This window comes from Carettochelys insculpta, chromosome 1, assembly GCF_033958435.1.
Source record: "Carettochelys insculpta isolate YL-2023 chromosome 1, ASM3395843v1, whole genome shotgun sequence".
NCBI lineage: Eukaryota > Metazoa > Chordata > Testudines > Carettochelyidae > Carettochelys > Carettochelys insculpta.
The window spans coordinates 18,118,602-18,130,132 of NC_134137.1; the positions used below are offsets into that span (position 1 = coordinate 18,118,602).

At 45.8% G+C, this 11,531-nt stretch overlaps 1 protein-coding gene across 6 annotated transcripts in view; it reads right to left on the reverse strand.

The window, feature by feature from the left end:
- WNT11 (Wnt family member 11) overlaps nt 1–9,098 on the reverse strand; it is a 34,534-nt gene extending 25,436 nt beyond the window's left edge. The window contains exons 1-3 of one of the 6 annotated variants that reach the window (XM_074981564.1): nt 6,962–7,027; nt 6,226–6,280; nt 3,246–3,432 (exon numbers count right to left, since the gene is read on the reverse strand). In XM_074981564.1, coding sequence (XP_074837665.1) covers nt 3,246–3,316 — 71 coding nt within the window. In that variant the 5' untranslated portion in view covers nt 3,317–3,432; nt 6,226–6,280; nt 6,962–7,027. Of the gene's footprint in view, nt 1–2,753; nt 2,786–3,245; nt 3,433–6,225; nt 6,281–6,887; nt 6,907–6,961; nt 7,082–7,444; nt 7,567–7,678 lie in introns of those variants that run through there. The other 5 variants (XM_074981636.1, XM_074981424.1, XM_074981493.1 and 2 more) reach the window with 5 other exon arrangements.
- Between the last annotated feature and the right edge of the window lie 2,433 nt (nt 9,099–11,531).

Below are 11,531 nucleotides of genomic sequence, written 5' to 3' on the forward strand. Positions count from 1 at the left end.
CCACCCTCCCTCTGAGGTTGACACTTGCAATCTGGTCCCCTGACCAATCTTAAGCCTGTGCAATGCAACATGCACAGCTTCCCAGAGCTCCCTCTAGTGATCCTCTCACTTATCACAAACAAGCAGCTTGCCAGCAAATCGGTGCCCCCCCCCCACCAGGCAACTCACAGGCATTCCTGGAAAAATTACAAGGCTTGATCACAAATCACACCAGAATCCCCCCAGGGGATGGCCCTTTCCAGCTCACGCAGAATGTTCATATGTGCAGGGCTCGAGGCAGCTCCGGCTGACAGCTCCCAGCTGCTGTAATGGGAATAAGGCAATGCACAGCACTTCTCCGATGGTGAAGGCTGATTTTGAAACACAAAACTCCCCCCCGCCACCCAAAACAAAAAAAAAAAACAAAACACCTGTTTTCTGGGTACAGAATGTTTGGGGAAACTTTTAGAAAAAGATTCATAAAATAAAATTCCCCTCTGGGTGCACTGGAGAGATGAGGTAGGAGAGCTAATGTGTTTTATTGGGCCAACTTCTGTTGGTGAGAGAGAGACACAAGCTAATGAGCTCTGGGTAAGCCTGAAAGCTGGTCCCTCTCAGCCACAGATCTTGGGCCAGTAAAAGGCATTACTGCCCTGCCCTCACCTTGTGTCCCTAATATCCTGGGCCCAAGCCAGCCATAAAAACACTGCACAGCCTCTGGGTTCAAAACTCTTGCTGTAAAAGTTGCACGGTAATTAACAGTCTGATCCTTAAAACTCTTACACTGGTGTAAGTAACGTCACACGCATGAGAATCCCTTGAGTTCACAGGGACTGCTCCCAAGCACAAAGTTTTGCCTGCAACTAACTATTCTGCAAGGTCCAGGCCTTGCACATCTAGGACTAGATCCTCAGCTGGTGTGAGGAGGCAGGACTCCAAGTCAGTGGGACTGTGCTGATTTATGCCAGCTGAACATCTGGCCCATGGTACCCATAAAAATAATTAGAATATTTTGAAATAACAACCTCATGTTCTATTGCATTTTCCACTTTGTTAAAAGGTACAGGTGTATCAAAGTAACATAAAAGCCCAAGTAGCTTACCACAAAGCTTTTATTTCCTTCCCACCTTTATACCACATTTTAAATCAAAATCAACTCAGTGAAGCCAGTGGCATACATGGAGGGTATGTCTATACTTATGGGGAGATCCACTGCCATGATCGATCTTCCAGAGATGGATTTTGCTGCATGTGAAGATGGGGCAAGAGAGATCTCTCCGGGCTTGGCCATTGATCCTGGTATTCCACACAGTGAGATGTCGAAGTGCCCCAATCTACACTAGGGCAGAAAGTCGATTCTCATGTCGAGTGCGTATTGTGGATCAACTTTCTTCCCTAGTTTAGACCTGACTTAAGAGTGACCCTTTAGAGCCAAAACTTTCCTCACCAGACGCAAAAGTGACTCCCCAGCACACCACCAACACAACGGATCCCAAATTGCCCCACCCTCATGTAGACAAAAAAAAGGGGAAATAACTTGAATCAAAAAAATAGTTCTCCGAAATCCCAGTTGGCTGCTTTCCACTTACAAAAAGTGCACTAGTCAGTACATATTTCCACTGGGTTTCAAACAGGTGTGACTGGCGCACAGTTCTGCATCTGGATGTAGTTCAGACTCCAAATCTCAACTTTCATCTTCCCTACTAAAAATTTAGATTGGGGGGTCACATGTGGCAGGGAAAGGCTATTCCCAAGATTGATTTTTTTTCTTCCCCCTAAAAGTAACTTTAACATAAAATGCTGAAAGCGTCTTTTTCCCCTGGCAGAACTATTTCAGACCCCTCTAGGCTTCTTGGCATGTTGCTCTGGAAATTCCCTGAAACCAATCTAATTCCTGCTTTTCAAAGAGCTGATTTCAGCACTTGCTACATGCTCCTTTCTGAGGCAATATTCCCAATGCCCTCGATGGGCTCACTGCCTTGGGCTTTGCTGTAGCAGATCACTTAAGCAGGTCCTTAACTTTAAGCACATGAGTTTTATCATTGACAGTCAAAGCTTTAAGTTAAGGATGTGCTTAAGTGGTTAATCGGGGCCTTAAGCCATGAGGCAGTCATATGAGGGAACAGATATGTTTTAATAATCTCAGACTTTACATAAATGTCAATATCAATGTGTTGCTGCACCCTGAATTTTAGTTGCATTACAATCACACCTCCAGCTCTTCTGGGACCAGGGCCCCATTGGGCTAGCCCGTCTCTTTGCTGTAGAGCTCACTAGACAAAGGGATGAGGAAGAGAAAGGATTATTAGTCCTATTTCACAGGTGGGGAATTAAGGTAGAGACCAACTGACTTTCCTGTGGTCTATGTGGTAGAGACAGAAATTGAACCCCCCCCGCCCCCAATCTCCTGAGTCCCCAGCCAGTGCATTAGCCACAAACACCCAGTTTAGGGCTACTTATGCTCTCCATACAGATTGTTAAATCTGACAACAAATTACATTTTACAATAGCTCATCCAGGACTAGCTCACAGTATTTAATCTACAGGCGCTCTTAAATTAATATAAAAACCAAGAGATCATTCACAAATAACAAAACCAGTTGGGTGTTCTAAGGGTTTGGTGGTTTATTTTGTGATAATTAACTAACTGAATTGCTTATTTAACTGGAGAAATGCCAATGATCTTTCACTGTTTGCGCTATGTGCCAGGCTATTTTAACATCGGGGCGGGGGCGGGGGTGGGGGTGGGGGTGGGGGGACTTTACAGCACTCACCAGTTTACAATCAGTACTCAGCTCTCAAAATCCTAAGGGTAAAAGGTTCACAAAAAACACGTTATCTGCCAGCTATTCTCTTTGGCTATAGATTGACAACATTATCTTAGCAGCCTGCCCTATGACTCCTAGTTTGTGCTCTGCCGATTCTTTCCCACAAGTCGCTGTGTTTCCCCAGCAATAATAGAATCTGACATGAAATGTTTCATTAAGTGGCTCAAGGTAGTCCTGTTCTTCCTTTGGTGTAAATGAGGAAGGAACTGGGCTCAAAGGATTTTATTTTTAAAATAAAGCAAGTACATATTGTTATGCTTGATCTGATTCTACATCGCTTGAACTCAGTGGGAATTTTGGTGCCTTAAGGAATTCTGTGTCAGTCTTTACAAGATGTCAAAAGCCACTAGTATTACAGTCATACAAGTATAACAGCAAATCAGATAAGATTTTAAAATAAATACTGCGTTGCTCAAAAATTTAGAGATAGATACTTACAGCCATTTTATTCCAGAGCAAATCCCAGTCTGTAAAATGAACGACAGAAATATCACGAGGCTCAGCTTCATTTTTCTACAGCCACCCACTTTCAGAAGGGAATCAACTTTTAAAAGGGGGATCTTCTGAATTTTCAGAACAATAGTGCCTTCAGCTAAGATGTTTTTCCTTCTTGGAGCGCAGCGACCTGGATTCAGGAAGAAAGCACAAAGATATGGTTAACACCCAACTGTTGAGAGACTTGGTGACAGAGAAATTTATCATCCAAATTGCAAAGGAGTGGTTTATGAATCATGAAAAAGTTTGGATTCCCTCCCCCACCCCAACCCAGTTCTTGATAGAACCTTTACACTCAACAGACAGACAAAACGTATGGCTTGAATTATGACTTGAGTTATAGTCTGATTGTGTGTTTCTAGTTAGCCCAGCATATGGCAAGACTTCATTCCCTGTTCCAGTTCCTTCCCTCCTACCCCAGGTTCTGTAAATCTGCTTGGGGAGAGAGAGAAGAAATGCAAATTTCAGATCTGTGTTTTTGCCAATCCTCTTCTTTTCAGATAGATGGATAGAAAAACCTTCAGAAAAAGACATTAAACATACACGTTGACTAATGGAGGTGCCCTTAATCTGCGAATATTTCGGTCATCCTGAGAAGTCAGTCCGAGTGGTTTTGAACAAATGTGTTTTGTTCCTTCCCTTCTGCTTTCATTCTCACCTCATTAACTTTGCTTTTTGCTTCTCCCAAACACCAACACCTGGAGTGCAAGGAAGAGATGGCCACTCCAAGTAAATATTACAATTCAGGTTGTCTCAAGGGAGCAGTCAGCAGCAAACAAGAGATATCCAGGATCCTCGTTCCTTTGTTTTAATAAAAACAAAGCACCCCACTCCTAACTTCTCACAAAACACCAGACATGTCTCAGACAGGGGTTAATGCTGCTCCCAGTAACAGTGGTAGTTTTAAACCAGATTTCTTTCCCATCACTCTTACAATCATAGGCCTGGAAAGGACTTCAGGAGGTCATTGACTTCAGCCCCCTGCTTCAAGCAGGATTGACCCTAACTAAGTCATCCCAGCCAGGACTCAAAAACCTCTAGGAATGGCGACTCCACCACCTCTCTAGGCAACACATGCCAGTGCTTCACCATCCTTCTGGTGAAGTAGTTTTTCTTAAGATCCAACCTACTCCACTCTCTCAGTAACTTCAGACCATTGTTCTTTGTGCTGACAGACAGCAGAACAAGGAGCAATCTCTCCATCCTCCTTAGAGCTCCCCTTCAGGAAATCATCCTAGACAACACTGAGGGTCTTCTTTTCCTCTTAGCCTCCAGCAGCTTTTCCTCAAGTGTACCAAATTAAAGCCACATTCTGCTCCTCTTAAAGTCAACTGGCAAGATTTCAAAAGTGACTGGTGCATGTGGGTGCTCCCATTAGGCAACATTACACACCTTAGTAGTGGTGAGGAGTGGCAGAAAAGAGCTATTTTTTTTTTTTAGTAATGACTGAGCAACAAGTCCTCTTTCACATCAGGCCTCTTTGAGATGCCTCAAGTTAGCTACCCCAAAACTGGGAAACCTGATTTCACCCATCACTTCTGCCAATGGTATTTACTAGAAGGGAGGATCACGCCCTTAAGTTTTGATCATTCGAAAGGTGCCTGACTGTGTTCTCTGACATTTGAGTGCCTGGACAGCTGTCCAGGAGAGAATCAGGTGCCCCCAGCTGATTAGAATGCCCTCAACGTAGCTGGTGCACATCTGCGCATAGCAAAATTTATTCCACACAGATGGAAAAAATTAGGGGGAATGCTGGTGCCTCCCCCCTGCTCTGAGTCTGCTGGAAGCTCTCTTCCAAACTCTTTGAAGAGTCAGTTCTTCCATCCCCAGAAGAGAGGCTCCACTTTGAAAGTGTTTGCACACCTGAGGTCTCTGCAGCGCAATTCACAGCACAGTTTGCATTGTGGACTCTCCATCACCACAGATATTTTAAGAGCAGGTTGGAGAGCATTTACTGTGGATGATCTAGGTGGTGCTTGGTCCTGCCCAGCGGGCAGGGGGCTGGACTCAGTGACCTCTCAAGGTCCCTTCCAGGTGTCCCATTGGTGTAAGAATCCCCCTCCCCCAACACTATTCCCAGGAAAGTGGCATGCACCCACTGGTCTTGTCACTAAGGCCGCATCTACACATGCACGCTACTTCGAAGTAGCGGCGCCAACTTCGAAATAGTGCCCGTCATGGCTACACGTGTTGGGCGCTATTTCGAAGTTGAAATCGACGTTAGGCGGCGAGACGTCGAAGTCACTAACCCCATGAGGGGATGGGAATAGCACCCTACTTCGAAGTTGAACGTCAAAGTAGGACACGTGTAGGCGATCCGCGTCCCACAACATCGAAATAGCGGGGTCCGCCGTGGCGGCCATCAGCTGAGGGGTTGAGAGACGCTCTCTCTCCAGCCCCTGCGGGGCTCTATGGTCACCGTGGGCAGCAGCCCTTAGCCCAGGGCTTCTGCTGCTGCAGCTGGGGAGCCATGCTGCATGCACAGGGTCTGCAACCAGTTGTCGGCTCTGTGGATCTTGTGTTGTTTAGTGCAACTGTGTCTGGGAGGGGCCCTTTAAGGGAGCGGCTGGCTGTTGAGTCCGCCCTGTGACCCTGTCTGCAGCTGTTCCTGGCACTCTTATTTCGATGTGTGCTACTTTGGCGTGTAGACGTTCCCTCGCAGCGCCTATTTCAATATGGTGCTGCCCAACGTCGAAGTTGAACATCGACGTTGCCAGCCCTGGAGGACGTGTAGACGTTATTCATCGAAATAGACTATTTCGATGTCGCTACATTGCAATAAGCTATTTCGATGTAGCGTGCACGTGTAGACGTAGCCTAACAGTGAAACCGCATGCTAGCTCTGTGGCCATCAGTCCTGCATCCTCCCAGCAGCATCAAGATTTCACCCTCACTTTTTATCCCCTCTCTTATTGTGACCCACCTCTGGAAGTTGAATGCAGCCATCTGTCAGGGGTACGCACACTTTATCTTGAGGTCTGTTTGTTGTTTTTAAAAGAAAGAACCCCTTTAAACCTTCAGCCTTAAACCCTGACCATGCACCCTGTGGGCTGGCGGCTATGTCAGAGCCCTTCTCTACCTCTCATGAAGCTGCTTCTCAGCCCGGGGTCAGTGTGAAATTTCTTACCCCTTCTCTAAGAGGAGGGAGCGATCTAACAGGGCTCTGAGGAATTCCTGCAGCACAAACGGGCTCAGCGCCCCAGCCTGTAGCTCTGTCATTGCTAAATGGAGCCGAGCCTGGGAAACCAGTCAGAAAAAACAGGCAAGGGGGAGAACAGCTATTCAAGCCATCAGCCCTGTTGCTTGCAAGGCAACCCTGGGCCAGTGGTTCCCACCCTCTTCACTAGCGCAGACCCCCCAATTAACCCCCCAGACAGTCACAGCCCCCCAATCACCCCACAAACCGTTCTCAGACCCCCCCATCAAAGCCAGTGCTAGCCACTGCCCACACTTCACCCCATGAGAAAGGAAACCCCAGCTTAGTTTTTCCAGGCAGCAATTCATAACGTTACCGGGAGATATTTAAAGCAACATACAACAAGAAGCCCTGCGGCAACTTAGAGACCAACATATTTTGCAGCTCACGTTTGCTTTACAGACGCGCCCTTCAACTTTGCAACGGATTTAAAAAATTCCACGATCATTTTTACGTCTCTTACTTTCTGCCCCGGCCGCCCTGGGTCACACCTCGAGCAAGCAGTAGGGGGCTTGCGGCTGAGCCCGACCCCTTTCCGCCCAGGTCGGTGGCTCTGCCCGGGGAGGTGGCAGGCGAGCTGCCGTTCGCAGCCGCCCCCTACTTGCGTCGCGCGGCGCTGAAGGAAACTCGCCCGGCAGAAGACAAGGCGCTGGAGGGGGAGGGGGGTTTGCAATAATTAACAGCCCCCAGGGAAAGCAACACCCCCCCCCCGGGCTCACTCGGGCGCGGGGTAGCGGTTATCCCCTTCGTTGCAAGCAGCGCCCGGACGTGCCATTGCGCGTCCCACGGACCCGGCCGCCCCAGGACAGCCGAGCGCTGCAGCACGAGTGATGGGCGCACACGTGGGAGTGTATAACAATCACCCCTCTTCCCACCCCGTTCCGGCTTGTGGGGGACACAAGCCGTCGCCCCCTGCGCCCCCTCCCCACGTTAACGGCCCCTTCACATTGCAGCGTTGCTTTTTCCAGGGTCCAGCCGCGTCCTCTGCTAGGCGGAATCGCCCCCGTCGGGGCCCCAGCCTGGTTGTTTTGCGCGGCTCCGGATGGTTTAGAGACCGCTAGATTTATCTCCCCCAGCGCAGCTATTTCTTAAGCCCCAGGGAACCGAACCGGCGTTTCCCTAGCAGCCCTGGAAAAGGGCCCCACGCGAGGATCCGGGTCCACCTCATCACTTTCCTTACCTCTGCCGCACCAGCTCCGCTTCGCCTTCAGCCTTTTCCCAGCAAGCGCCAAGTTTCGCAGCAGCGGCCAAACCCCTGTAGCTACAGATCCCAGCCCTGGAGGCCTGCTGGAGGTAAACGCTGCTCAACTCAGCTAAGGGTGGACAGAGAAGGAGGAGGAGAAGGGGAAGGGAAGGGCAACAAAAGTCACAGGCAGCGTGGAGAGGCAGCGGGGTGGATGAGTGAATCTGTCTTGCTCTGTCTCAGGAGCATGTCACTAGCTGCGCCTCCGCCTGTGCCCTCCCTGCCTGAAGAACCTGCTTATATGGGCTCCTGGTGGCTTTGATCTGTGGAGTGATGTCAGACCGTATTAGCATAACAAAGCACTCCGGATTTATTGCTTCAAACAGGGCAAATGACTGTTTGATCTCTTCCGAAGTAAGAACGTGTATTTTGCAGTGTTCTCCCATTCAGCAGTCAGCCCCAAAGGCGGCCCTCGCCTTTCCCCCTCCTAGTAAATAAAAGATTAAGACCAGGCTGCAGGTAATCTCAGGTCTAGAGAAACGACAGATAAAGTTCTGCATAGTACGGACTTCTGTAGGGCTGGTTCCACTTGATCTGGTCAGCCAGGCTAATCACACCAACATGGAAATGGTAGCTTTATAGAAGCATCCTCCTAGTCTGCCTAACCAGCCCTACAAATCAGGGGGTAATGAAGTACTGTGTTAAAGATATGAGGGTGGAGGAACTGGCAAAAGAAGAGTTACTGGAATAAGCTTCAGCTGAAGTCAAGAGGAAAAACTGATGAGCCTTTCTATTATGATTGGGAATTCTTCTGACTAGTTTGACTATTATATTTACAAAGTCTCTCTTTTCTCTAGATTTCTGCACATGTATCACAGCAAACAGCAGCCTAATCAATGCAATTTGTCACTGGAAAGTCATAGTACGGTTGCTATTCCAGAAACACAGGAGTGCCTAATGATAATTAATTATTCCTTTGAAGTTTAAAAAAAAAGCACAACACATTTTAGTTTAAAATATCGCCTTTTCCCTGAAATTAAAGGGTCTGTTTCTCAAGGGAAAGGGTAGGTATATAAAGCAGGTAACTTCCTTATTATTATTTTTATTTACTTGCTTGTATATCTATTTTGTTTTTCATATAACATAGGTGATACACAAAATGATAAAGCCCACATGCTATTTTAACAATATATGCTTTTAGTAGTCTTTTGTTTTGCGTACAAAATTACCTGTCTTTACTAATATATGTTCCAAGAACTACAAAGAAATAATACTTGGATTGTTATTACATTATGATAATGAATAGTTAATGATTAGCAACAATAACTAGTTAATATTTTAACCGAAACCTTAAATGTTGCCTTTACAGAGGGTGACCAGTATTTACTTGTCTTTACGGCTGACTTCCCAAATAAAACCAAACCACATTTTTCATTTGTTTTTTCTGTACAGGTCTGTTAACTGGATTTCCTGTTCTTCTGATAAAGTTAAAAAGCTGCAATTAGACAGTTGGCATAAAAAGCATGTTATGTAGCTGGCTTTATTGAATCATTCTGTCAATCCTCAGCTTTCATGCTACTCAGTTTATTTGATCTTCCTTTAAGCAATTGAGAGTTTTTTGGGTTTTTTTGTTTTTTTTTTTACATCAGAGTCTTTTTCTTTCAAACCAGTCTCAGCAGATGAGGGTTCAAGCGACTACAGAGCAGGACAGATCTGGATTTAGGAACCACCAAGTCTGTCATGAATTGAGAACGAATTGGTACAAAAAGTCTCTCAGCTGCCATAATATCCATGTCCTTTTGTTTTCTCCATCTAATTGTGAGTCTTAGATGAATGGGGAGGGCTAGGAACAGATAACATTACATTTCATGGGATCTTAGGACCAAACATTTGTATTTTAAAGTTGGATGAGAAGACTGTCCTAGGGGTATGCCTTGACAAAACACTTTTTGTGTGTGATGCTGCTCTTATCTGGCTTTATAACAAATACTGCCTTTAAACACATATTATTAAAATTGATCTTTGCTACCTGACTTCTAAAGAATCTTGAATCTATGCTCCCAACTTTCAAAAGCCACTCTTATTTATTTAAGGTCAACGTCTGCCAGCAGCTACACGTCTGCTTTTGTTGGTTCTAATGTTTTGGGGGAGAGGGTGGGTGGCAGTAGGACAGACAGAGACACCTATTTTTCTAGCTTCCTGACAGTCTGTTGTCCTCTAAACAGGTACAGCTCTTCAGATCTGATAGTCAGCTGGCTTGTATTCTAGATTCTCCACAGGGCACTTGCCCAGGCAGCTAATGTGGAATAGTTTCCGGATTAAGACTGCCTTTCTCTGATTTACTTAGCTCATGGAATGATAATTCTGGAATAAGTGTCCACTTGGGGAGCTATTCTGAAGTCGTTTTGCACTTTAATTCACACCTGCCTTTTTCTGAAACATCTTTCCTGTGTAGGCTAGATCTCTAGATCCTGAGTCAACAAAGCTTTTAAGCATGTGTTTAAACTGACTTCAGTGACACTTAAGCACATGCTTTGAGTGCTTTTCTGAATCAGAGCCATTATTACCAGAGTCGCTAGGTTCTTTAAATGCTGCCTTTCTCCAATAGATTTGGACCTAGTTTGGGCCATATGGGTTGCAATGGAATAACACTGATTCTGTTCAGATGTGTAGCCAGTGGAGAGCTACCTGGATAAATGGGGGTGTTTTTAATGTCTTCAAGCTGTACAGAGCTATCATGAAGTTCTGTGACACTTTCTAGAAGCCTTAGGGCCATAAACAGATGTGGATGATACCTTGATTTAATATTTTCCATCGGTTTTTCAGAAAAGGATCCGGGAGGGACTTGACCAACAAGGAGTGTTACAGTAAATAAATTACAGGTAGTGTTTTCAAAAAGGATCCAAGGGAGTCAGTCAGAGGCCCCACTCTCATAGAAAGTCAATGGGATTTGAACACCTAACCCCAATATACTGTACACATTGAACCTCTCTAATCTGGAATTCTCTCATCTGGCAAACTCTGTAATCCATCAAGGTTTTAGTTAGCAGGAGGACCTCTTATCATGGGTGTGGCCAAGTTTCCTGTGGTCCCTTAAAGTTTGTTTCCAGCCACCAGTCCTGGCTCTCAGTGTTCTGTGCTGTTATTTAGCTGTATTTTACCCCTAAACATCTTCTAAGAGCCCAGTCAGCAGTGGAAGTGTCAGTAATGTGCTAGAAAATATTGACCACCTGCTGTCCAGTAAATTCTCTTGCCCAGCACTGGTCAGGTCCTGAGGGTACCAGAAGAGAGAAGTTCAACCTGTATTTATTTTCTGCTCTAAAACATGTTAGTACAGAAGTCAGTAGGATGAATATTCTCAGGAGTGCACATTCTGATAACTATACATGTTAAACCCACAGGATTGATTGGGAAGTGGAGAACATTGTTCCTTTCTTATGAATCTTCCCATTCATTTTTACCCCTATTTTAAAAGTACAAACGAAAGTTGCTGGATTGGAAACTGAATTGGTCTGGTTGCCCCATAACACAGGTGCAAGCCTCAAACCTATTAATTTCTTGACCCTGGTGCAGATTGCAATCAAAGATCCTAATCATGTTGCTGTGTTTGTTTTTCATGTGAACGGACCACTAGAACTGAACTAAGATCACCAAACAACTTTTTGTTGCTACTGACTGGGCCTGAATGAGAATCTGCAATGCAGACGCAGAAGACCTCATAGTCCATTACTAATGCCTTTGACGCACACTTAGCACCAATTTTTGAGAGCATTATTTGCCGTTGTTTTTATGCTGGCTCCCCTGTATGCACGCACAATAAATACTCAAAACCACTCAGGCTACATATACA